Source organism: Notechis scutatus, chromosome 3 (assembly GCF_049901735.1).
Source record: "Notechis scutatus isolate UNSWTSFEM ecotype Mainland chromosome 3, rNotScu1.2, whole genome shotgun sequence".
NCBI classification, from domain to species: domain Eukaryota; kingdom Metazoa; phylum Chordata; class Lepidosauria; order Squamata; family Elapidae; genus Notechis; species Notechis scutatus.
In genome coordinates, this window is record NC_142011.1 from 49,904,073 (window position 1) to 49,931,780 (window position 27,708).

Sequence of the window (27,708 nt, forward strand, 5' to 3'; positions counted from 1 at the left end):
AACATTTGTTTATACATTATTAATTCTGTACATAACAGTGATAAACAGGAGAATTCTGCCTCCATAGTAGACAAACTTATATGCTGTTGTCTTATTGACTTCCAGCCTATTAATGTCTTACCCAGCATTATGGCTGTTCCTGAAGTCAACTTTCTAGTGTCTCTTTCTGATGCAAAGCTAGCATCTGCATAAGCACTCAGAATTAAATCACCCTTTGGTTCTAAATACAATGAATAATTCATTGTCTTTTTAAGATATCTTAATATCCTCTTAGCTGCATTCCAGTGTCTTTCACACGGTGCAGAATTGAATCTAGCCAACTGATTCACGCAGTACGAAATATCTGGTCTAGACCAATTACTAATATAACTCAAACTACCAATTAAAGATTGATAAATCACCTTATCAAACTCCGGCTTTGTTCATCAGTGTTGCTAAACTCCTGACTCATTGGAGTCTTAGCTGGCTTACAAAGCTCCATCTTGTAATCTTTTAGCAATTTGCTTATCTTATCTTCCTGAGATATCTTAAAACCTTCCGTGTTTTCTTTATATTCAAACCGAGATACTTCGTTATCTCCCTAATTGCTTGATCTTTATTCTCTTTCCTAATGATGCTATTATTTTATTTGCTTCATCATTAGTTTCAGTTATCAATGCAATGTCATCTGTGAATAGTAATAATAATGATACTTTCCCATTTGTCTCCCTCTTAAACAGACATGGATCGGCTAAACCAGCTTTAAATCCTATATTGTCTAGTTCCTTTACAATATACTGGTTCCATTCATAGCCTGATTGTTTAAGACCATAGAGGCTTTTCTTTAACAACCAACAATCATTATTATTCTTATTTTCACTTTTAATACCAACAGGTTTTTTCATATAAATAGTATGTTTTAATGGGGCGTGCAAGTAAGCAGTTTCCACATCTAGATGGTTAACTATATAGTTTTTACTAGCTGCCCACACTAAAGCTGCCCTCAAGGTTGTTGCCTTAAGACTAGGTGCAAACACCTCATCGTAGTCATTGGCATTCTGCCTAAAACCTTGGGCTACTAACCTTGCCTTATGGATTAAATTACCATTTTTATCTGTTTTTACCTTAAAAATCCATTTGCAGCCAATGGATTTCTTACCTACAGGTAATTTGGCATTCTCATACACTTTCATATCTCTTAATGAATTCAGTTCCTTATTCATTGCTGCATACCATCTTTCTTTTTCCTTAGTAGGATACTTTTTAATTTCTTCTACAGAATTAGGAACTTGATTAATCTGGCACACTGTGTTAGCCTGGTACCTATCAGGCGGTCTAGATATACGTGTAGTTCTTCTGGGAATTACAGGGCTTACAGGAGGACTTTGTTGAACTACTACCTGTTCATCTTCCTCATCCTGTTCAGCTATTGAATCTGTTTCTCCTTTATGGGCACTATTTCATCCTGTATTTGTCTCTTTACTTTATTTTTAAAGTTACAGGGATAACTAATGGGATTTCTATAGGATTCAATAATTACATCTTTATTGGTATCCTGTTCTAATTTCTCCCATCCTTCATGTTCTAGAAATTGAGCACTAGCACTACATAACACTTTAGATGTGCCTTTCTCCCAAAATCTATATGCCCTATGGTTTGTCTGATAACCAACGAAGAAAAATCTTTTAGCTCTATGTTGCCCTTTTTTTCTGAGTTGTGCAGGAATATGCACCCATGCTGGTGCACCAAATGTGTGCAGGTAACTTAGGTCAGGTTTCCTGCCATGCCACCTGGTGAATGGTATTTCACTTGTTGTTGTGTTAACAACGTTGTTCAATATGTTATTAGCACACATTGTAGCCTCCCCACAAAGAATCAGGTAACCCAGAATCATTTAACATTGTTCTAACCATTGCCTGTAGTGTTTGGCCTCTTCTTTCAATAAAAGCGTTATGTTCTGGCCTGTATGGAGCAGACTTCTTATGCTCTATTCCAGCTACCTTAAGTCTGTTCTGGAATTTGTTATTAATAAATTCCGTACCATTATCTGTCACCAGGGTTATCAGTTGCCGTTTAGACTTTCTTTCAGCAAACCTAAGCCAATTGAAAAAATGTTGATATGTTTCAGTTTTGCTTTTCATTAAATAGCAAAACCCATATCTAGAATAATGGTCCATAATGCTCAGTATATATCTAGCACCCCCATACTGGGTTTCTTTGGGCCTATTATGTCTGCAAATACTACTTCTAAAGGTTCTTTTGTTTTGAAACCATTTAGCCTATTTGCAGGCAATACTTTGCTCTTATCTTCACAGCAAACATTACAACGCAAATATTTATCACAAGGTTTTAACCTTATTCCTTCAGATAACTCAACTGTACGTTTTAGCATTTTAAAATTTACATGCCCCAAAACGCCTATGCAATAAATGGATACATTCATTATGAGGCTTTATATTATTAAATACAGTCTGTGCCTCCCCTTTCTTACTATTATCTAAGACATATAATGATCCATTTAAAGCTGCAGTTACCCTTTTGTTATCTTTTTCAATTATGCAATTATTATCCTTAAAAGTAATTACATAACCTAATTTATCTAATACCCTTACTGAAAGCAAATTAAACTTTAGTTGCGGTACATACAACATTTTTATATCCTGGTTTATGCACGGACAATGTGCAAGACCTTCACCTTTCGCTTTAAGATTCCAGCCGTTAGCAAGAGATATATGTTGAGAGCTTTTAGACATTTTTATAAATTTTGTCTTATCTCTTGTGATGCAGTGGGATGCGCCACTGTCAACCACCCATAGATCATTCTTCACATCAGAGTTGCTAAACATGGCTAGTTCAAATGCTTTCTTTGGCTTTTTACATTCTGGCTTTTTCCCTTTTGCAGAATCTTGCCAAATGTCCTCTGCCTCCACAATTAAAACACTTTTTAATTGTGTATGCCGTCGAAGATAAATTCTCTTCTTCCGGGTGCTTTACTTTACTAAGCTGGTTTCTTTCAAGCTTTGAAGATAATTTCTCTTCTTTCTTATCTTCTCTCAGCTCGTCACGCTCACGCCTTCTTCTGGCTTCTTCTAGTAGCCTGCCTGTAATCTCGGTTAATGAGAGGCTTTCTTTTGGCAATACCTCTAACGAAGTCACATAGTCATCATAGCTTTGATCTAATGAAGATAATATGATGTAGACTTGTTGCAGTTCATTAAATATAAGCTCTTTTTCTTGCAATTCTTGAAAAATGCTCTTCATACAGTTTAAATGAACTAACATATCTCCATTCCTCTGAAGATGCGTTCGAAAAAGTTTCCGTGTAAGATTTATATGTGCTCCTACACTGTCCCGAACATAAATCTTCCTGAGGTTCTCCCAGCAGTTTGCAGCATTTTCTTCTCCACGAATATGGACAAGCTGCTGATCACAGAGAGTCAGTCCTATGATGCATAAAGCCTGCTCATTTTTCAGTTTAAAGTCTTGTAACTTTTCGTTATCATCATCATCAGCAGGATCCCAGCTACTCGCATCTGGTGGGTTTGCTATAATGTCCCACAAACCTTCTCTGCGTAGAAGTAAACTACATTTCATTGACCATGAAACATAGTTTGTTCCATCCAGCCTGGATATCATGGACAGTTGTGACAAATTTACTTGTGCCATTACTCTTCAGATATTTTGACTATTTTAAACTAATTAAAACAGTTTGTTTTTACAGTAATGTGCAACTCACACCAACTCTCTCTGCTATATCCTGGTTAGTTAGACTATGCTGCTGGGCCCATAACCAATGTTAGTGTTTGGGGATTAACCCCTAGCAGAGTATTGCAGCAGTAGTCAAGCCAGGCAGCCAAACGAGAGTGGAAGGGCCCCAGAGTATACACACACTGAACACAAACACTGTTTGTAGTTTAAATAGTATTTAATGCAATTAGAGTTTAAAGCATTGTCATTCAGTCCATTAAGTCATTCACAGTATTTCCATCCAGTAAGACTCACTATTACAGTCCAAGTTAAGAGTCCTTGCAATATCTTTATCAGCCGATAAAGATATCTTCTCCTCCTCCGGTACCTCTCTCCAGAGAAACAAACGCTGAAGCAAGACGCTCAAACAGTAGAACAGTAGAATTACGCAGTAAATCAGCAAACAATAGCAGACAGGAACATCTCAGTTAGTCACAGTAAGACACAGTTAGTCGCAGTAAGACACAGTTAGTCGCAGTAAGCTTTCCAGCTTCTAATGCTTCCTTATATTGTAACTTCTAACCGCACCCTTAATCGGCTAATTGCCTGCAGCATTGTGCTTAAGGTGATAAGCACTTAAACCATGATATCTAAGTTTTATATATTTATTCACCCAAACTATATTTGGTATCAATGTTATACCTAACACAGGTGTTATAGATGTTAGTTTTTAAAAAAATAAAGAAAAGCAATCCATAAATGCTTTCTGTTTAAAAATGGTCAAGCTATGATGCTTCTGTGTCATTTCTTGTATTTTTTATGAAAACTTTTTAAAGAAGTACACTGCATTTAATTTTTTCTTTCCTGCCATAATCCTTTCAGTTTAGTGGAATTTAAAATAGCAAGTGCATCTGCACAAAAATTCAAACACATCAATTAATTTATTTTAGCAGCATCTATATACAATCCCATCACAAGGTAAGCCTTTCAAACTTGAGGTTTCTTTTATGAGAAAACTGTCCCTCTTTCAACTGAATATCGTGTTACATATTCAGAGGATATGATTGGCTATATGGGTGCAACTACACAAAGTAATGTTAGCAGTTATTATTTCCTCCTCTATGATACACTTCTAGCAAAGATCTACTATTCCTATATTAGTGTTTCTAAAACAATCGACTGCTACTTCTTTGACAAAGGTTCCCCAGGTAAACACTTACATTTGCAATCCCGTTGGTTCTTGGTGAGCTCAAAACCAGGTCGACATTCACAGGCAATGCCACCTTTGGCGGTCTCACGACAGATGTGTGCACAACCATGATTCTTGTTCATGCAGTTCATTCCTTCTAAAAGAGAAAAGAAGCAACATAAAAGCTACCCAGACAACACAAGAAACAAGAAATAGCAATAGGAGTATATAATGATTCTTACTTAGCTAAGCTCTTTATCAACCTAAAGCAAATTTTAATAAATTCAGTAGGATTTACTCTCAAGGAACTGCACACAATCGTAAATTTTGTTAAGATGACTGTAATTACCTTCAAAATGCAGCACTTTCTAGAACTAGAACTCTTTTAAAATTCACTGATTTCAGAAACAACTAAGGCTTAATTCATTACAGTTAATATGAATTAGCATATACTGAATACAACACAGTATCCTGATTTAAAGATAAAAATGTCATATGGTGAATCTTGCCTTAAAAGAAAATTTCTGGAAATAGAAAAGAAAAATGAAAATTACCTCCTAAGAGTTTACCAAGAGATCATTTGGTGTACTATAGTCACATTATGACATAATTTCTAGATATTGTTTGATCTATTAAATTATAATCTGTGAGATATCGTGTGTGTTGTAGAGCTAACTAACTAGTACCAATATCTTACTATGCCCAACTCTTAGTATGTAGTTTTCTCATCATGTATTCATCCTCAGAGCAATGAATTTTCTGTCATACCTTCCCTGTTATGTCCCTTAGCCTTGTTATCATACCAGCAGTCCAGAAACTCTCAGTTAAAATCCCTAATTTGTCAATCAGTGATGCTACAGACTCTCGTGTTGTTTCCTCAGCAAAGTCAAAACGCCTCTCAGGCTTTCTCAATAATGGGAATTAGCCAAAGAAGCATTAGTTACAAACATTGCTGTCTGACTATCTAAGTTGCGAACAAAACAGGGTGCTGCTGACTCACATCCTTGGATTGTTTATACTTTATTTGGACTTGAAGGACACCAAGTTCTGGGCTTTAGCCTCCATCTCTTCATATTGGCCACCCACTATAAGCAGCTATCAGAGCCAACAGGGCCATGCCCTCTGCATCATGGCCTGAGTATGCTGACGAATACTAGGATCCATAGGGACTAGGCCTGCCTACTTGATTGCATAAGGCAGATGTTAGGGTCTAAATGGGATAAACAGTATTTGTGAGTAAATCAGACCTACCACAGGAGCGAAACTAAAGTCAATCTGTGAAATTGAAAGAAGGACACATATTTCAAAGACAGTCTTACTTTTAAGAATAATTTTAGTGATACTTTATTATGTTTCATGTGGTTGTTTTTATTACATTCTCTTTACATATTTTTATTGCCTGTTAGCTTGATCATCCTGTTTGGACAGAAAGACAAGATATCAAACACTCATAATTGCCTAGCGAACATGGCTATATTCTAGATCATCTGAAATCACATCTGAGAAAATGATGTATTCCAACCTAATAATGTATTAGTATCTGTACAGAATGTTTCAGTAAAGTGGAAAACACTTGAAAGATTCTAGTAATTAATCAAAGTAATAATCATTACCCCAAGACAGATGAGAGTTTAAAAAAATGGAGACTATCTCATGTCAAGAGGCACTAAAATATATTATTTGAGCAGAGCCAGTGTGACGGCTTTTCTGGTCACTAGCTTGGACAAGGAGGAAGAGCCAGTTTTGGGATGTCAGAAGGGGATGCGGAAGAGCGCCAAGAGATTGTAGAGCGTTCAGAGCCAGGAGTGGAGAGGCCAGGCAGAATGGAGAGGTTGCAGGAGGAGTGTCCAGATGAATAGCCGACAGAGCAAGGAAAAAGAGAGGCAACTGGAGAGCTCAGAGGCCCAGAGATTTGGGGGGTGGGGATAGGAGAAGGTGTGTAGCTGTAGCTGGCCAGCAGAGATGAGAAGTAATTGCCTTCTCTACCTGATCCATGAATGTGCAGCACTGAGAGGAGGCAGGCACAATGAAGCTTAGCAAGGCTACTCATAAGGTAGCAGCCTCTTGATGAGGTGCACCAACCAGCAGCTATCTAGCCCAGCACCTGGAATAAAACGAAGCTAAGAACAACTTGACTGCTGCTTGCTATACATTTGTTCAGTTGTCATGATTCTTCATGTGGATTTAAACCTCGACTCTGCTACTAGATTTGGACTCTGCTTCTCCAATTCTGGAAAATTGGACTTGGATTTTGGCTTTGGTGATTTGTGCTCAGACACCCACTAAGCAAAAAATTGTAAGTCAAAGACTACCTGTTCACCAAACTGAGTGCTCTTCATATTCCTATTTTCAGTGTTTATACTGTATATTATTTAATACAGAACATAGTTTTTGTTTCACTCTCAAATGTTGGACAATGTCAAGCTGAAAGAAGGAAGCATAAACAAAAAGAGAAAACAGCTGATCAAAAATATCACATATCACACCAAGGCAATCCTTGGTATATTATCTTTCTTTCCATATAGCTTTCTGTTTCTTAGATTATTTTGCACCGAAAGCTCCCTGTTCTTTCCCACATTGGAGATATGGAATTGATTCAGGATGTCAGATTAAATATCTGTATAGTCAAACTCTGAGTCAGTCAGTGCAACAGCTGAACAAATTAAATTTTCACCCTACAACAGGACATAGGGATTTTATTAGGAAGACTTAACAGACACAACCAAATCAAATAGATAGCTGCAGAACTAATTCAACTCGGATTTCACAGGATGTCAGCACCAATCTGGATCTCTTTCATTCCTGACTATTACTGTTAGTCTTGGCTGATGGCAACATCTCTTAGCAGGAGAGGATGCAGGTTTTTTTTGTTTTTAGTTCCTTAATTGCCAGAGAATTGCTGACAAAAGCAGCTCTTTTAACAGGATCCATGCATTCCCAAACCAGCGCTTCAGTGAACATCATATGCTCATTTTTAATGCCAAACGTGAAGACATTTAACATTATTTTTTAAAAATACATTTTTTTAAAGAATCTCTTCTCTCTAAACCTAACCAACATTGACATTATTGCTGTCTATATCCTGTTTAAGCAAACTTCTAAACCAATAAGGAAGCAGGGTATGGAGTTGAAGGGAAGGAAGCAAAATAGAACATTTGATATAAAAGACATTAAACTGTATTTAAAGGAGGTGAACCATGCAGTGGAGAAGAACTGGAGCATGGTATGGGTTCTGGAAAGTGGTTTCATTTTTTTTTTTACATTTATTCTATTTCACTTCTTAGAAGCAGATTAGAAGCTTGCTTACTGGTCAATACTAAATCCCCTGGAGCATTAAAACAGCTGCTTCTGAATACTCTTCTGATTATCCCTAAGAGACATCTCATGTTAAGAGATGCCTATGTCTTAATACCAGTATTTAGTTAGCACCAACTGATTTCTTCCTTTCATGATCAACTATATTGGAAATCCAAGGTTTCTCATGCTGTTTTACAGCAGAGGGAAGAGCAACCAGAGAAACTGAAAAAGACACTCATGGCTAATTTGCAGACCTTATAGATCAGAGGTGTCAAACTTGCGATGACACATTGTCGTCATGTGATGTATCGCAACTTTTTTCCCCTTCGCTAAACTGGGGATGTGCGTGGCCAGTGCATAATGCATCTGGTCTGCAGGCCGCAAGTTTGACACCTCTGATATAGGTTATCAACTCAAACCTGTTTGAAGGATGTGTCAGCCAAGCAGCAACATCATCTCAGAGCAAACCATGGTGATGAATGGGCCAGCATGAGTAATTGATACCAAGAGACAACCTGTTCCTGGAAATCAAATAAATCCTGCAGTTTATTTACATTTATTTGTTTGTTTGTTTGTTTGCTTATGCTACCTGTTCATGAATGCTCAGGACAACTAATGATCAAATTATCATGAAAATAAATATTAAATAATTAACTTTCTCAAAATGACTATATTCTGAAATGTAAATAAAAATTAACATCATTAAAAATTATTAAACCAAATGATGCATCCATTAGAATACAAATATATCTATATATCTATATCTGTTTCTCTCTCTGTGTGTGTATACACACCGTGTTCCCCCAAAAATATGACATACCCTGAAAGTAAGTCCTAGCTTGATTTTTACACATGCGTGTAATAGAAGCCCTACCCTCCAAAATAAGCCCTAGTTAAGGACTTAGCATGTATAGGCAACAGTTGTCCAACACTGTTGTGTATTTTATTTAAAAAGAGACAGTATGGTGTAGTGGTTAAGGCACCAGCTGGAAATCAGGAGTTCTAGTCTTGCCTTAGGCAGAATGTAGCTAGGTGTCTTTGGGCCTCTCTCTATCTCTCTCAGCTCTAGGAAGAAGGCAATAGTAAGCCACTTCTGAAAATGTTGCCAAGAAAACTACAGCAACTAGCCCAGGCAGTTGCCAGGAGTCAATACTGATTCAAAGGCACCAAAGGGGGAGAAATCATTTAAAATTCTAACTTGAGGACTGCTGCATTTTCTACATATGAAATGCTTTTTATCAATATCCCAGAAAATTGATCACTACAATTCCATACAGTCAAGATCTAATTTGTACCTCAGGTTCTCCCTCCCTATCCAGAAGCAATGTGGAACAGAGAAAGTCTAAGCACAATTATTAGGAAAAAGCAGTTCATACAATAATCCTTTTATTTGAAAAAGCCTTGGTTCATATTTTTATTGCCTCTGGAAATATATTTTAAATAGCACTTGTGTAAGTTGGCTCAGAACATTCTTGGGAAGAAAAGGCTTATAAGGCACAAAATTGGAGCTATTGCTTTCAGGGTTTTTTATAATGATAATGATGAAATGGGATTATAAAATGCTCAGAATTTGATAAATAGCAGGAAAAAGGAAATACATAAAACAATAGGGATGTAGGAAAGGGAAAGATTATGAACAAGTTATGAGTTTAAACTTAGTATGGGTCAATAAAGGAAAGCAGCAAAAATGAACAAAAATATAGATGTAATATGCCCCAATTAAAAAAAAAACTGAACTGAAGACTTGAAAAGGATCAGATTTAAACTGGGTAGGAAAACTAGAAATAAAAGCATTATAATAATCAAAATGGGAAATAATGGGAGTCTGAATCAATTTATAGCTGAATCAGTAAAGAGAAAGGATGCATTTAAGAAACACTGAACTTCTTATTCTTGCAACCTTAAGAGTACTGTCGAAAGTCAAGAAAGAAAAAGATGAAGAGGAAACTGAAAAGTTATGTTGACAAATATGGAATAAAGTAAAGATGGGAATGAAAGTGAACAGCAAAATCTGATGAGCATCAATTTGACGTCTTAATTATCCATAAAAATTGGAAGATCATACAGGAAACATAGTCATTAATTTAAAAAAAATAGGTTTTCCCCATATATTTAGTATATACCAATAAAAGATGGTTAAATACATGAATAAGTTCAGGACTTACAGTTAATAACTAACTGTGATGTGCCGGGCAGCTATTTATTAGAAGGAAAATTGGCAGAGACATACAGTAATAAAAGCAAAGAGGTGATTTGGTTTCACTGCCCTTATCACCACATAAGCTCAATAACATTGTCTGTCACTTCAAATTTATCATGGATCAATCAATTAAAACTACTTTGAAGTCTGAAATGCAGGTGCACAGATGGATCTCACTTGGGAAGTCAAAAGAACAAAGTTACCACAATAAACAACTACACTGGAGAAAAATACATGGACTGAAGAACAGAAAGGAAAAAAATTTCAAAACACGATCCTCTACAGCCAAAGTAAATTTAATGGCAAGAACAAAGCCTCTTTTTGTTTTTGTTTTTCAGGGGGTTATTTAAAACTACAGAAAACAAACACTGGGGGCGGGGCAGGATAGAGAACAAAGATGACACAAGAAGAGGCAAGAAGAGGCAAGTTTTATGGATTGTTATTGTAAAAATTTTTCTCTCTCTAGTAACTTCTACTTCAGAAGCTCCCTTTATTTGGCATTATTTTGAAAGAGACCCACAAGATCTTTGATGCCTGGATGAAAAAGCTTGTCTGGTTTTGCTGCAACTTTTGGTAATGACATAATAATCTCTAGCAAAAGGCTGTCTGTCAGAAAATTTGTATTTAGCAGAAGCTGCTTTCCCACAGCATTTATATAGCACAGCAATTGAGACTAAGCTACACATTAGGAAATTCAGGGGTCAAGAGTTTTTGTGTGTAGAACCAGGAGAATAAAATTTTACTCCAGAACAAAGTGCAGATCAAACCAAGGTTAAAACCAAGACTCTTATCAGAATTAAAAGGAGAAAGGGACAGCAGATAATGAGGTGGCTGGATGGAGTCACTGAAGCAATTGGAGTGAACTTAAATGGACTCTGGGGGATGGTAAAGGACAAGAAGGCCTGGAGGAACACTGTCCGTGGAGTTGCAATGAGTCGGAAACAACTTCACAACTAACAACAACTATCAGAATTAAATTTAATGTTCTAGACTAGAAGAATCCAAACAGGGTAGCCATTGAGTTTCCTACATTTGAAGAGCTAAGAAGTCATTCTGGTTTGGCTGGTCTCCTGTCCAGTCATGGTCTTCTTGGTTCTTTATCCAAGAAACAGAAAGAAAAACAGAAGCCAAGTAAGATCCCAAACAGATGTAGCTCTGGGAATGCAGATCCATGTTCCGAAGTCATTGCAGAACAAAACCTACAACTCCTGATTGTACACCCATAGGTAAAGGGACCATTAAGTATTTATTACACTTACATATTGCACAGCCAGGATTGGTTTATAATAAAAAGTAAGCTGTAAGTATTAAATTGTCCCAAATATATAAAAATAAAACCCATAAAAACATAGAAATAGTAGAAGTACAAATAACAAGCAAAGACAAAAAACAAACAATAGTGCCAATCCTTGTTTAATCATAGCAATATTAATTCCGAAAGGTCCTATGGAAAAGTTTCATTTTAATACATTTTTGAAACAATATGAGGGAGATGCCAACTGAGCTAAGAGAGTAGGAAGGTCCCACCTGCATTCTATATATATGGGGAATATTAAGCATCTCCCACCAGAACAAATGCCTAGGATGGGCTGCTTCCACCTGAAAATACTCAAGAGCCAACATAGTTATATATACTGTTACATGCAACTGTTCTCATTTGCCAGATCAAAGGCTGATATATTTGCTACTAACTACAAAGATAGGCTCATGTAAAGTATATTGCAATAGTTTGTGTAATGGCTGATGTACCAAACATGACAGAAAGCAAAATAGGACCTAGACCAGTACACTTGTCCCATCCAAGTCTCAAGAAAGATCATTCACTACTGTTTCCAGTTTCCTGGGTGCAGCCTCTCTCTCATCCCAATCACTCCAATGAATCCAGACAGACATATATTCAAGCCACAAGTGGCACAGAGAGCACCTGTTCGCTTCATCCAAGTGCATAGACCAGAATCAATCTCAAGATGACAATTCATAACAAGGATTGATTCACTATTTCAGATGCCACCCATAGAGAGTCAAGCCATTTTTCCAAAATATAAAGCACTGTGCATGTACATCTGGTTTATATATTCCCAGAATTATTCTTTCTTCAGGTTATCTCTCTTCCAATCAGTGAAGTACAGTTGAGCTTTCCCAAGAGAAGTCATGAGTCCTGGGTCCACAAAGTTACATTTTCCTATTGAAAAGACCTTGCCTAAGGCAAGGTAGGAAAAATGACCTTGATAGAGATATATGAGTTCCATTACCAAAGTGATGAGAAGAAAAGCATATCTCAAGACCATAAAGGCACATAAGCAGCTCAGACAAATAGATCCCTAATTCACAAGAGTATAAAAAGAGAGAGAGGTATAGCACTATCAGATTCACAAAATTCTGTTATCATAGCCAATCTCAATGAAAACCATGTGGGAGGTTGACATGTCACTTTTTCTCAGGCTCAATTTCTGCATCTGTATTAGGCATATTATTAATCCTACAATTTGTTAACAGGTAAACATTTTCCTGCTTGAGGAGAGGGTTGGACTACAAGACTTCCAAGGTCCCTTCCAACTCTGTTATTCTGTTAAAAGCAATATATAAACCCCATATATTATTGTGGTGTAGCAGAAGAGATACTTGGCCATTCCAGCTGATTTACTTTTTCTTTATAAGAAATCACTGAATCATAATCCTAAAATGCTTAAATAAACTGGTAGCAGTAATGCAGAACCAAGATAAGGGAAAAATACCTAACCAATTAATAACATTGATAATCTGAATATTATTGAAGGCTTCAGAATTTAATGGGACTTTTTAAAAACTAGACATTCACAGTATGATACAGTTTGTAATGTCCTCGTCATTAAAATGGGCTATATCCTCCTTCCCACCCTTCACAGTTCCTCTTAATCAGACTTCTTCAGCTTGCTGTCTTTCAGCTAGCTACATTGGACAATAGTGCCATTGGACTTCAAAGACCATGCTGGTTGAAAATTCCAGGACTGAAGTTCAAAACATCTGGAGAACACCAGTAAAAGAAGGATGCTCCTAAACATGTATAACAACTAATCTATTCCAGGTTTCTTGGTGTTGGACTACAATTCCTGTTATTCCCAGTTACCACAGAGTATAAAATTGAGTCACATTTGGGATAGAACTCAAATCCTTCCTTCTTGCAAAACAAATAATATTCTCTTAAATGTGGTTTTAAGTGTTATATTTTTGCATTAAGCTTTCATGCACACTTGTATGAATATGTCAAAACAAACCTGCAGAACACAGCTGACAGTGATTTACTAAATCATACACATATTGCTTTGCAAGAAAGGTGGGCAGGTACACAAAAAAAGTAGGTCAATTCTGAAAATTTACTTTATTTATTAATTTGTTCTAAATAATTTTTGTCTTTAAGCTAAAAAAATTATCAAGGGGGATTTTGGGAATTCTGAACATTTTAAACATTTTAAACATTTTTGATATCTGATGCTTCAGGTAAACTTGACTCTTTTTTTCAAAAATTCCAAATGGTTTAGCAGATTAACTGATCAGAAAATTCATTTGTTATTACAAATGACACCAAAAATATGATAGCTAAATATAGGAATGCCCAGTGCCCAGCAATTCCAGTAAAAGAGATGGATTGTCTAACTATGACTACTATCATACGTTAATTAAGAGTATTTTGAAACAGTAACAGAAAAAACTTTAATGAAAAGTGATTTGAATCAGGCTAAACCTGAAGTTCATATGAATTGAAATTTGTTTCACCTGCACACTGATCAGTTGTCAGACTAACAAAATAAACCCATTATGTCCTACTCCCTTTACAGTAGTTAATACCAATTTGAATGAGTGTTTTGTATTTTACTTCAATCATAATAGAGCGTTTGAAGTGGGATCACTGTCTGAAGTGGGACTGAGAAGCAGCCAACTCAGAGCATAAATAGTCTCTCTCAATCTGGTGTATTTACAACATGTTGGGACAATCACCAAGATTATCAACCAGCTTGGCCCACTTCTGGAGAACATCACACATTGGGAAATGCTAATCCGAAAACTTGAAAGCAGGACTGTAATGGCACTTTTCATTTACCCATCCACAGGCAAGGCCAACTCAAATACAAGAAACTGTAATTTCCCGTCTCTTCTTTAAACCTGATGCTAAAGTTAGAGATCCAAAATAGAGATAAATAAGCAGAAATAAAAACATTAAAGACCAACCTTCAGGACGCTGGATGCAGGTATGCTGGTTATCACTCAGGAAAAAGCCTTCACGACAATGGCATTCATAGCTTCCCATCATGTTGACACAAGTTTGTTGGCAACCACCATTCCCCTCTGCACACTCATCCACATCTATTTGGAAACCAAGGAGAGAATGAAAAGGCTGAAACTTACTATTATTAAATAGTAAGAGTCTGAAACTTACTATTATTTTTTAAAAAAGATAATACAATACAGTAAAAATACACCAAATATTTTTTTTAAACAAAGAACAAAACGTTTCTTTTAAAAAGCCAACAATAAAATGTCTTACAAGACTAGCAAAATAATTTTTGACTATCTAAAACTCAGAAGGAAAGAAATACAATAGTTATTTTAAAACAATTGGGATATAAATCCTGTAATAAATGATAATGAATAAACATGATAAAGAACTACTACAGAAAAGACCTTGTCACATACAGGATGTTGGAACATACAGCAGGACCTCTAATAAAATATGCTGGTTCTAGGCAACTTCATGCACAAGATGTTCTTTTTGAGTATCCTACCTGTAAACTATTTTAAATCCTTCTAGCTCAAACCCAGCTACTTGCATTGGATTGAAAAACAAATCTAAAATTAGTCCAGATGGATCAATTATATGCTATATTTTACACCATCCTTTTAATATAACTGTTAGGTATAACATTGATACCAAATATGGTTTGGGTGAATAAATATATAAAACTTAGATATCATGGTTTAAGTGCTTATCACTTTAAGCACAATGCAGCAGGCAATTAGCCGATTAAGGGTGCGGTTAGAAGTTACAATATAAGGAAGCATTAGAAGCTGGAAAGCTTACTGTGTGTTACTGCGACTAACTGTGTCTTACTGCGACTAACTGTGTCTTACTGTGACTGTAACTGTGCCTGTGACTGAGATGTTCCTGTCTGCTACTGTTTGCTGATTTACTGCATAATTCTACTGTTCTACTGTTTGAACTTCTTGCTGAATATCCAGCGTTTGTTTCTCTGGATAGAGGCACCGGAGGAGGAGAAGATATCTTTATCGGCTGATAAAGATATTGTAAGGACTCTTAACTTGGACTGTAATAGTGAGTCTTACTGGATGGAAATATAGTGAATGACAAATGGACTGAATGACAATGCTTTAAACTCTAAATGGATTAAAAACTATTTAAACTACAAACAGTGTTTGTGTTCAGTGTGTGTATACTCTGGGGCCCTTCCACTCTCGTTTGGCTGCCTGGCTTGACTACTGCTGCAATACTCTGCTAGGGGTTAATCCCCAAACACTAACAATAACAATATATAAAGCCAAGTCTCTGACATTCCATATTACTTCTTCCACCTTCTAATAAGATTTATTTTTAATGAAATGCAGGATAGATCTATGTAGACTGGCTTAAGTTCTTATCAATTTTTGCTTAAAATATCAAAAAAGTGGTATTTTGCTATTTTTAGCATTCACAAATGAGTATTTGTGCAATTAAGCTTCCTTATATGCACGCAAATGGCACTTTGGCATAGAAAAGGGCATTGCTGAAACACATGTGGAATCTGTGTTCTAATTTTGTTTTCTAATTGTCGAATAACAATGTGTTTTCTGTCTTAGAACAGATATTCCACATGATGTGTTTTAGAAATGCTGTTTTCTCAGCATCTTTAGTGAAAATGGTTAGCATTGGACAAAGTTAAGCCTATTTAATCTGGACTGTAAAAATCCAAATCCTAATGACTATGAGATACCAACAATGAATTTATATTTTCTTTTCTCTTTGCTATTATTTAGTGGTTTCCCAGACTTTTCAAACTAAAACAAGGAACCAGAAAGTAAAAGATTTTTTTTCTCAATAAAGCAAGATTGGGTGACTGTGACTTCAAAGAGCTGTTGATTATCATCTTTCAACAATGCCATAAAACATAGGGAGGAATGCTAGGAACTATGTTTCAGCAATCTTTCCAAGATTTGAAGAATAGTATGTTCTCCAGACAGTATGCACATTACAGTACTGCTATTTTGGTTGATGTCTTCAGTACCCCATCTACTACATCACAACTGAATTCTCAGAAAATTTTAAGCTCATCAATAAGGTGGGTTCATGCAAATATTAAGTCACAAACTATCAAACTGCATGATGATTAACCCTATCTACCACTAAGCCAGACTAGCCTGAGTCAGGAACATCCTCCTAAGTTGCAGCAGTATCAGATGACTTCATTACCTAGTGCAGATTCACCAAACTTAAAACAAATTCAGCCAATCAACTTCTTAAGTCTAACTACAACTAAATGCACCACATAGCAATGGAGACTTTCTAACTCAGGGATCTCCAACCTTGGCAACTTTAAGACTTGTGGACTTCAACTCCCAGAATTCGAAGTCCACAGGTCTTAAAGTTGTCACGGTTGGAGACCCCTGCTCTAACTAATGCCTAGTTCTACTGATTCAATTCCTAATCTTCAATCTATTCAAAGGAATATCGCAGTTCTAGTTCACTTGCTCTAAATATTTGATTTCTAGCCTTGTCTCATACCCTGACTTCGCTCCAAAATCAGTCTGACTCTTAAATGTATACACTCAACTTCACCAATGGGTAAATGGAAGCTCACTCAATGTAAAATGAGAAGACAAGGTAAATGGATAGGTTCTGTCTCTATCACTTCTGCTGATTATTCTCAGATGAGTCAGATTTAATATAGGCAGCAGATAGTAAATAGAAACAGCATAACAAATAAACAGCAACATTTTACAGTACTGTTTAGAATCCAACCATCCTAAGTATTTTAGTTGGACTTGACTTTTTGGTGGAGAGACGTTACATATTTCTATGCAAGGAGCTAGACATAAACAACAATTTTAAAATCTTGATTTAAAAAAAAACCTTTCCAATTCTTTCTGGTTTTATCTCCCCAAAACTCAACAGATGTTTTGTTGTTTGGAGCAATGAAGATTACATACAGAATTCATTAATAGTAATAAAAAAAAACTCATTCTCTTTTTTGAGATCTGGTCCTCCAATTTGTATTAATAAATGAATGAAGAGTAATTCTTAACAACAGTTGAACAACAATCTGAATGAAAAATGTAGATAACCCATAACAATCAAAAATAGTTTCACAGTAAGTTTAATATTCAATGTTAAAACTCATTTAAATTATCACTAAGGGCAGCAGACTAGAATGTGGCTAGTGGTTTCAATCTTCTCCTAGAAACCCTCTATCTCTTCACAAACCTGGTCCTATCTCCTACTTTGAAATAAAATAAGACCATAGTTCCTGCTGCCACAATTACCTTCTGGGACCTTCACCTGGTGCCTACCTCCTAATCTTGGTGTGCAAAAGAGACAGGACTGTAATAGCTTGTGCTCCTTTTTTACCAATTAAAAAGCCCAAATGTACTATCTGAAATCATTTTTACAGTGTTCTCTCTTGGACATATAGTGAAGAGGTTGATGATGAGAGGATTCAGTCCTTCTTCCCCCTTGGGGGAAGATCTTGCAAGAGATAAAAATGAAATATTTTGGTAAAAAATGGGGGGGGGGAGCCAAGCAAATACAAAAACCCTACAACACTTTTATGTATTAAAGTGTAGGCATTCAACATGAAAGGAGATAATTAACAAATTGCCCCAGAAAACAGGCTTCTGAATTAGTTAAGAAAGAAACAAGCCACAAGATGGTGCTGGTCTGCTACAACTGAAGAGCCTTCTGCCTCCATTTTTTAAAAAATGCAGTTTGCAAAATATTATTACAGATCACAACAGATTGTAAAGAAAAAGAACATGAACACAACCTGAAATATCAGTGAAAGATTAAAGACAATTCTATAATTTACACAGAGATTTTAAAAAATGAGTTTTAGCATAAAGTAGCAATAACACTCTTTCTCCTCCTCTTCCTTAATTAGTGCAAATTCTTAGATACACATATTGTATAGAAATAGAAGTCTCCTGAGAATGTCCTCTGCTTCAATTATCTGGATATAATTCCTTAAAAATCTCAGAGGTTGTTGAGGGAAACAGAAAACCTATTCCTTATCTTACTCCAGCTTCTTTCTATGGATTTTCCTCTTTGTTCTATAATTACCAAACTTTTTTTAAACCAGGAGGGAGAGATATCTGATCCTGAGTAAATCTCAATCCCTCCAGGTAGGCTAGATAAGAAACACAACTAAATGAACTAATTTTATTTTATCATGAGGTTACTTAACAGAATCTTAACAAAGTTTAAAGGTACAAATCTCCTGCTGTCACTTTTAACCACCTGTTCAATTAGCGCAGGTCCTTCCTAAATTTCTTCTTCCAACCATTAAGCCACTAGGAGTTCCTCCCTCTCTTGTCTGATTGTTTCTTAGGCAGTCTCTCTTCCCCTTGCTCTTCATTTCGACATACTATTACAATAAGTGACCAACAGCCATTTGTCATTCATGGGGACATGGGTTATGCATCCATAGTCTACAGTCTCACATGTAAGCTATATTCATAATACTCATCAAAAAAAGAAAAATGCAAGAAAAAAATCCTGGACAATTCAAAATTAAATATACTGTACATACTAGTCTTTCTAGTGAAAATACATGTTTTCATACATACAAGTTATGCAAAGCTTTAACAGTCAGTCAGTCGATCAGTCCTTCATTACAATATGGTCAATTATCAGAATTCAACTTAAAAAAGAAAAAAGAAAACTTACAAAATAAAAGCTAAAAGAACAATAACTAAATAATCAACATGACTGGTTACAGTAGGTTTTAGCTTCAGCTCTAAAATCACTTAAGAAATCAAGTTCCAGTTCGATTACTATTTATTATAATCTGAATAGCATTTTGATAATAATTTCAAAATTATAGATTTGTATATAGGAATACATTTAATTAATCACAAAAGCAATTCTCTGAAAACAGATCTACTTTTTAGCTGGAAAAGTAGTTAAAATGCTAGACTTTTCAGATTTAAGTCTTTAAACTTTCTATATACAAAAATAATCTCTTTCAGTTACAGTAAAGGATACTGTTTATTTACATTATTTTAACTGCTTTTCTAGTTAAAAATATTCAAACAGACTGCAAATCAGGAAAAGTTAAAAAGCATTCCTAACAAATTAATGTCTAAACAAAATGTTATGTCATAATGTTGACATGGGAAGAGATCAAAGATTAAGTTTTTTTTCTGCAAGCATTCTATTAAAGAAAACTTACTTTGGTATTGTAATTCCTGGCTGAACTTAAATGAAGATGATCCTGGACCAATCATTGCATCTTATCTTAATTTATCCTCATGGAGTTATTCTAAAGGAAAAATTGGATATGTTGTAGAGCAGGGGTTGCCAACCTTTTGGACCTCAGGGACCACCAAACTCATAATTTTAAATCCTAGGGATCACTAACTGGTTTTGTGGGTGTGGCCTAATTTGTGGGTGTGGCTTGGTGGTCATGTGACTGGCTGGGCATGGCTTGTATGTAAATATTATAAATATTTATATAAATATTGAATTTTTTATAAAAAAAGAACAACTTTTACCCAAAATCAGGCAAAGCAGGCAGGCATATTGAGTTGCTCACAGATTCATTCAGTGATCTAACTATCTGCCTTCGGCTAGCTTAGTCTGTCTGCTTGCCGTGAGTCTGCACTGAACAATAGAAACTTCAGTCCTAAGGGAGGTTCAGCTGTGCTTAAAAGCAGAGCTGAAGATCTAAAGACTAGCTAGAAAGCAAGAAATCCAACCATTTCCTGCTTCCTAGCTAATCTAAATCTCCTGGCACAGCAGAACAGCTGATGGTCAGAAAAATAGCAACTTAGCAGGCATGTTTGCAAGGTAAGGAGTGAGCGGGCGGGGATGGTCCCGCGGGCCATGTGGGCGGCGCAATCTTGTGTTTCTGCACAGCCTGGATTAATTGCTTTGGGGGTGCTCTGGGAGTGACATTTCTCTGCGGCCCACCAAAATTTTCTCACGGCCCACCGGTTGGCAACCACTGTTGTAGAGCACTATGAGTTCTTTGAATAAATAAAGGGAGGGGGATAGATTATAATGAAATTACACATTTACTATTAATTGTTGTATTACTGGATATAATTCAGATATCACAAATAGGGGTTTCTAACCTTTTTGAGCCAAAACAGTGGGAACAATCAGAAGGCAAAGATATGAAAGTGCCTATACCCTCCTTGATGCCGTCATCATTTTTATGCTAAAAATGCTTTATGGGGCACATGTTGTTTTATAGTAAGCTTTCCCCTTTTTTAATTAAAGGAATCTCTAAATTATAAAAGACGGAAGGGAAAATAAAAAATAGTGGGCACCATATGAATTTTCATTGATGGCTGGAAACCTCTGCCTAAAAAAAAAATACTTAGAAAAAAATTACTCTGGCAATGTCACCTCCTGTAATAAATGCAGATATCCCTCATATCATTTATCCCTTGTTTGAGATAATGTCGATGAGCTAGTTTTCAACTAACCTGTTCAAGAAATCTGATAGAGTTAAACAAATCATAGTTTCAGCTATTATTTTTCAAGAAGTGCTGTAAGTGTATCAAAAGTGTATATATTTATTTACAGGATTTATCTGACCATCTGAAATCATCCAGACTCTTATGTTGCTTCCAGAATTTACACAGTAAAAACAAGTTACAAAATCATGATTGATTAAAATAATAACAAATACAGGCTGAAAATTATGAAATTTTAAAAAGGGGGCGTTGTTCCTTTATTTATGAAATAGAGGACCAAGAGAAGTATACTAAAGACTTAACAGAGGAGTAACAGTCAGCTGCAGAACAGCTCTTATATCAAAGAAAGCTTGGTTTGAGGACTTAGATGCTGTATGGCTATATTCATTGGGACGCTTATGATCAGTACCCGCAAAAAGCTTAATTGTCCTACATTTGTGCATGGACTCTTCTTTAAAAAAAAAAACTTTTAAATGAAGCCTTTGTCTTATCAAAGCATAACTTCTTCCTCAGTTTGGCTCTTGTGTATTGTTTCAAAATACGCCATTATTTCTCCAGCATGTTTTGCTCCATTTACAGGCAGTCCTTGACCACAACTGAGCCCCAAAATTTTGTTGCTAAGCAAAACAATTGTTAAGTGAGTTTTGCCCCATTTTATGACCTTTCTTGCCACAATGATTAAATAAATCACTGCAGTTATTAAGTTAGTAACACGGTTGTGTTAAGTGAATCTGACTTCCCATTGGCTTTACTTGACAGAAGGTCGCAAAAGGTGATCACGTGACCCTGGGAAACTGCAGCCATCATAAATACGAGCTAGTTGCCAAGCATCCAAATTTTGATCACATGACCATGGGGATGCTGCAACAATCCTAATTGTGAAAAACCCTCATGTTACTTTTTTCAGTGCTCTTGTAACTTTGAACGGTCACTAAACAAATGGTTGTACGTCAAGGACGACCTGTATTCTGTTTTTAACGGCTATTACCATAGATATTATAGTGTACACCATTTATTTTATCCAAAATTCTTAAAAATTGCTGCTGCTCATCACAAGTATTTTTCTACTGTTATTTGGTTTTTATTGTACATGTTGTCCTCAACTTACAACTATTTGTTTAGTGCAGGGGTCGCCAACCTTTTGGACCTCAGGGACCACCAAACTCATAATTTTAAATCCCGTGGACCAGAGACCCTGGGAAAATTCCCCCAAAAGTCTGCAGGAAAATTCCCCACCCCGTTTTCCTACCTATCGATCATTCTTTATTTGGGTTTGCAAGATATTGTCTCCAGCTCCGTTCTCGGGGGGGGAGAGAGGGACTTTTGACTTCATGCACGGAAAGCAGCAGAAGCAGCAGAAGTCTTTCTTTCTCTCCCCCAAACTGCACCAGAAATGAGTCTTTGTGAGACTTGTCGCACCGGCACAGCCTCTTGGAGCAGGATGCCTTGCAGGGTCCCAAAGACTCATTTCTGGTGGAGTTTGGGGGAGAGAAAGAAATACTTTTTCTGCTTTCCTTGCATGGAGCCAAAAGCAGAAGAAAAAAGAAGTGGAAAGAAGCAGCCCAGTGACCAGGCCAGGCGTGGGGGGGCGAGTGGGGCAAGTTTCCCCCCTCTGCCCTTTCCCCCCTCCCCACACTGCCTTGTGTTCCCACGGGCCATGTGGGCGGCACAGCCTTGTGTTCCCGTGCAGCCTGGATTAATTGCTTTGGTGAGGGGACATTTCTCTGCGGACCACCAAAATTTTCCCGCAGACCATTGGTTGGTGACCACTGGTTTAGTGACTGTTCAAAGTTACAACGGCACTGAAAAAAGTAACTTATGACCGTTTTTTATACCTATGACCACTGCAGCATTCCCATAACCATGTGATCATAATCTGGATGCTAGGTAACCAGCATATATTTATGATGGTTGCAGTGTCCTGGGGTCACATCAACACCTTTTGCAATCTAACAAGCAAAGTCAATGGGGAAATCAGATTCACTTAACAACCGTGTTACTAACTTAATAACTGCAGTGATTCATTTAACAATTGCAGCACGAAAGGTCCTAAAACGGGACAAAACCCATTTAACCACTTAGCAATTGATATTTTGGGTTCAATTGTGGTCGTAAGTCAAGGACTACCTGTAGTATGATACTGAAATTTTGTGGTCCAATACTTTTATTGATCAGTGATCAAATACATTTTGTCTGTGTCTATGGATGCTATTTCCTTCAGAAGAACCACATTTCTTTATTGATTAACATATTTTCTCACATCGTGACTTTGGGATGTTGGTGACTGTAGTAAAATAAACTCCTTTTTTCCAGGAAGTTATCTACAATTAGCTCAGTGTTTTCTTAATGAGCAATAATCCTTAAGTGAATATTGCATGTAACAGCATTGGAACATAAAATCTAACAACCTGACAATTGTCTATTCTAAAAAAAAAATTATATCCAATGATTTGCTGACATTTTTATTTAACATTTGGAGTCTTGCTGACTAAAAATATAAATAAGATTATTTACATTTTTAGTCAGCAAGACTCCAAATATTAAATTAAAATGTTAGCAAATCACTGGACATATTTTTTCTTGACCTATTATGTGCCAGCTAAGTGGGCAGACTGCTAAACTTGCACCCGACTGGAGGAAAGTGCCCTTTCTTCCACAATGTCCAGAGTCAGAGAATAGAATAGAAATATAACCAGCCCCTTTCTCAAAACACACAGAGGAAATAAGGAGCTCCGTGCCAAAGAAAACCTCTGTGAACTCAAGCATTAAAATCCCAACAGCTATGCAGAAAGCTGAGCCCCTTGGACATCAACGGTGGGGCCATGCAGCAGACTCCGGAAAAGCCAGAATAGCAGGCCGATGACAACATGAACAGACCTGAATATCTGAACAAATGTGTAAGAGGTTAATTAAAATACACATATCAGCTCACAGGCACACAAAAACCAAGTGTACTGTCATGCAGGGCCTCTTGCAGACAGAAAAGACTATTGCTAACTAATAAAATTTTATCTGCAATTATGCAGGTTTAATTGCTGCTTAAGTTTCACAATAAAAATAAATAAAATGCCTGAACATTTATTATGGTTTCAAAGGAAGACTTAAGACCTGATTATAGATAAAAGGCTTAGAACAAAAGAAACAACAACCTCTAACTGGTTTGTTGTGCAGCAGTATTTTAAAACAAAACCATGAACATAAGTCTTTTTCATGAACTTTTAGATCTCGACAGGCAAAAGTCATCAAAGTTGGGCACATATACAATAATTGTGTGAAGAAAATTCTACAGTTTTATTTGCATGTGGATAGCTTCTACACAGTTTAGAATAGATTTAGGAAGACGCATAAGATCCTGATCCCAAAACATTGTATTCAAGATGCTTCCTTGATATCCTTGTCAGTTTACAAATGCTCACCATATAATATGTGTGCATATATGTACGTGTGTGTAAACATTTGTAAACTGAAAATGTATCTCTAATCAGATTGAGACATAGCAATATTGCATCCAATGGATTCAGCAAGTACACTTTGATAGTGGGTATGTTAATAATATATATTTTACCTTAGGCAAATTAAGTACTCTATAGGTTAATATAATCTTTTGTAGAACCCTCAACAATAAATTGCTATTCCTTATCTTCAGTTCACAACAAGGTTAAGTCATCAGTTAAACTAGTTGCTACAAGACTTTCAATCTAGTGCTTGCTTTATTAAAGGCAACTTAAATCATCAAAAGACACTTTAATTTAGCAAACAGATCAAATTCCTGGTTTGATCTAGTTAAAGGTCACTCAGAATCTTATTAGAGTTAAAGCAAGGTAAGATACAGGAAATCATTCTATCCAATAGCTGATTTTCAGACAAATGTCTTTATAAACTCCAGAAAAAGCCACCCTTCTTTTGTTATCAAACCCACATGTTCTCCTTCCCACACTGAAGTCTGGAAACAGGAATATTAAGGCTCTAGTCCACACAATTGTTATGTTCAGCTTTAGATCCCTTTTTTTTCTGCTCCTAAGCCATAGGCCGTGCCTCTTTCACAGACAGTTAACCAACACACCTTTCATGCTCTTCCATTTTATGTTGCTTTATTTCTGATAAATAACCTATCTTGGCTCTATCATAATTTTGCATAATTGATATTAGTTCATTCTGCAGAGGCAAAGTCCAATACTACTTGGAATTCTTTCCCAACTCTTAAGAAAATACCTGGCCACAAACTGGTGGAGTAAAGAAATAACAAGGCAGGATCACAAGTTCTCATCAGACCCATGATAAATGACTTGAGCTGGTTGCCAAGAGCCTTTGTTTTCTAGGCTCAACTTAAAAAACACTGATTTGCATAGTGAAAGTCTTCTGGAGAGAAGATCTTAATTTTTAACATATTAACATTCCTAATCAGCATTCTCTAGAATCCATTATTATTAAAGCAATTCTATCAGGAGTGAATACTGATTTTTTAAAAAAAGATATTATCAGAAAAAAATAGTTTTCACCAGATTTCCACCTTGCCAAAAGGTGCACAGTTCACAACTACTGATTGCACTCAAAGCCTCTGTGGTCTATTTAAAAAGAGAAATGCATCCGTTCTGGGAAAGAACTCAAAGTCAGTGAGACAAGACAGGGAAAGGGCCCCCTAACAGAGCAGTGTGAAATGTAAGGATATAAAGGAATATGTCTTTTGAGAACACAGAAAATAGTATGTAGAATAATAAAAATATGGCATATTTGAGGGTATCCTATTTTCTGGCACATCTGTTTGTTTGCAGCATAGGAAATTTCATCAGTTATTATTTCTAGAAGGCACCAAGCACAAGGTGTCATACATTTTGTTGTGTTTTCCATTGACATATTCATAGATGCCTTGCGTATTTGCATACATATATTTATATTTTACTGTTGTTTTGCACTCTGGTTGGATGCTAACTGCGTTTTGTTGCCTGTATCCATGACAATGACAATAAAGTTGAATCTAATCTAATCTAATCTAAATATAGACCCTCTTCCCAGATAACCACTATTATATGAGAAAAAAGTTACACAGGAATCCACTGGGTTCAATTCACCCTACCAAATTAGGCCTGAGTATTTTCAGAGCAACTGTGTAGATAAAATAGGTAGAGAAACACAAGTAATCTGTACATAAGTTCCACACACATGAAACAGTGGTACACATTGCTGTATTAGAGGAAAATAAACATATTACTCCTTTTTAAATTATACAATACAGGGAGTCCTCAACTTATAACTACAATTGGGACTGAATTTCAAGTTGTAAATTATTATGGTCATATGTCACTCATGTGACCGGACACATTTTTAAAACATTTTTTGCAAGTTGTTAAGTGAATCCATGGTCGTTAAGCAAATTCCTTGATCGTGTGAACCCATTTTTCTGAATGGGGAAAAACTGTGACCACATGACCCTCTGCACCTGATTGCAAAGATGAGCCAGTTGCAAACAACTCAAACAACAAGGAAGAAATTGAATTAGTTCAAGAATTTATGTTCCTTTGATCCAAAATTGTTCTTGATGGTAATTCTACTCCTGAAATCAAACACAGGATAACCTTAGGTTAACCTGGAATGGTTAACATGAATAAGATTTGGAAAAGTGGAGAGATTGACATAAACACAAAAAGCAGGATAGTTACAGCAATAGTCTTCCCTATAATGATGTATGGGTATGAGAGTTGGACACTAAGAATGGCTGCTTGAAGAAGAATCGATGCCTTTGAACTGTGGTGCTGGCGTAAATTATTGTGTATACCAGGGGTGTCAAACTAAAGGCCCATGGGCCAGATCTGGCCCGTGGTGCCTCTGCTACCAAAAATGCAGCCCCCTGCACCCCATTCTGGGCATGGATGGCCTGTAGCACTCTGGCAGCAGGGGGGAGGGTGACCTGTTTTGGCTGCCAGAGTGCTGCAGGAGGCCATCTTTGACTCAGAAGGTTATAAAAGGGAGGAAAGGTAAAATGTTTGACCTTTCAGGCTTACAAGATTCTGCTACTATAGCCTATGTCAATAATTCATAGTTCTAGTCTTCCTATGGAGTTTCTTGATCTGATCTCTCATAGGGTGATCAAGTAGATCAAGTATATTTAAAAAAAACAAAATCATAGAAATATATTCGCCTCTCTATTTTTATAAGTTTATAAAACCATGTGTGTGGAGGTGCGGTCTCGTGTCATGCCCACCATGGCTACGCCCACCACAGCCATGCCCCTCCCCCAGCCCTCTGAAGTCAAACACAACCCTGATGCTGCCCTCAATAAAACTGAGTTTGACACCCCTTGTCTATACCATGGACAGCCAGAGTAACTAACAGAGAAATGTTAAAACATATAAAACCAGACTCATCACTAGTAGCTAAAGTCATAAGACTAGGTCTGATTTACTTTGGCCATATCATGCATTGCAAATTGGGGAAGGCAATGATGCTAGGAATAGTTAGTGGAACAAGAAGAAAAGGCAAGGAAAGAACATGCTGATAACACCAAGTCTGATAGAAAGTTGAACATCCAACAGAATCTGCGCTTGACAGGGTAGCATGGACAAACAAACAAACAAAAAAGGAAGTGGTTCATAGGACAGCTAAGTTCAAACTCTGACATTACTTACATTCAATACTTTCCACTCTAGAACCTCATTCACATTTAACTGTTTCAGTGTTTGCAGCCTGTACAGCC

General features: G+C 36.5%; 1 protein-coding gene across 7 annotated transcripts in view; it reads right to left on the bottom strand.

Annotated features, from left to right (window-relative positions):
* The window catches only part of SCUBE3 (signal peptide, CUB domain and EGF like domain containing 3), a 128,369-nt gene that overhangs the window by 50,087 nt on the left and 50,574 nt on the right, over positions 1 to 27,708 (bottom strand). For 4 of the 7 annotated variants that reach the window (XM_087959806.1, XM_087959805.1, XM_087959803.1 and 1 more), the window contains 2 exons: positions 14,559 to 14,693; positions 4,887 to 5,012 (listed from right to left, as the gene is read on the bottom strand). In XM_087959806.1, coding sequence (XP_087815932.1) covers positions 4,887 to 5,012; positions 14,559 to 14,693 — 261 coding nt within the window. Of the gene's footprint in view, positions 1 to 4,886; positions 5,013 to 5,623; positions 5,751 to 14,558; positions 14,694 to 27,708 lie in introns of those variants that run through there. The other 3 variants (XM_087959804.1, XM_087959802.1, XM_087959807.1) reach the window with 2 other exon arrangements.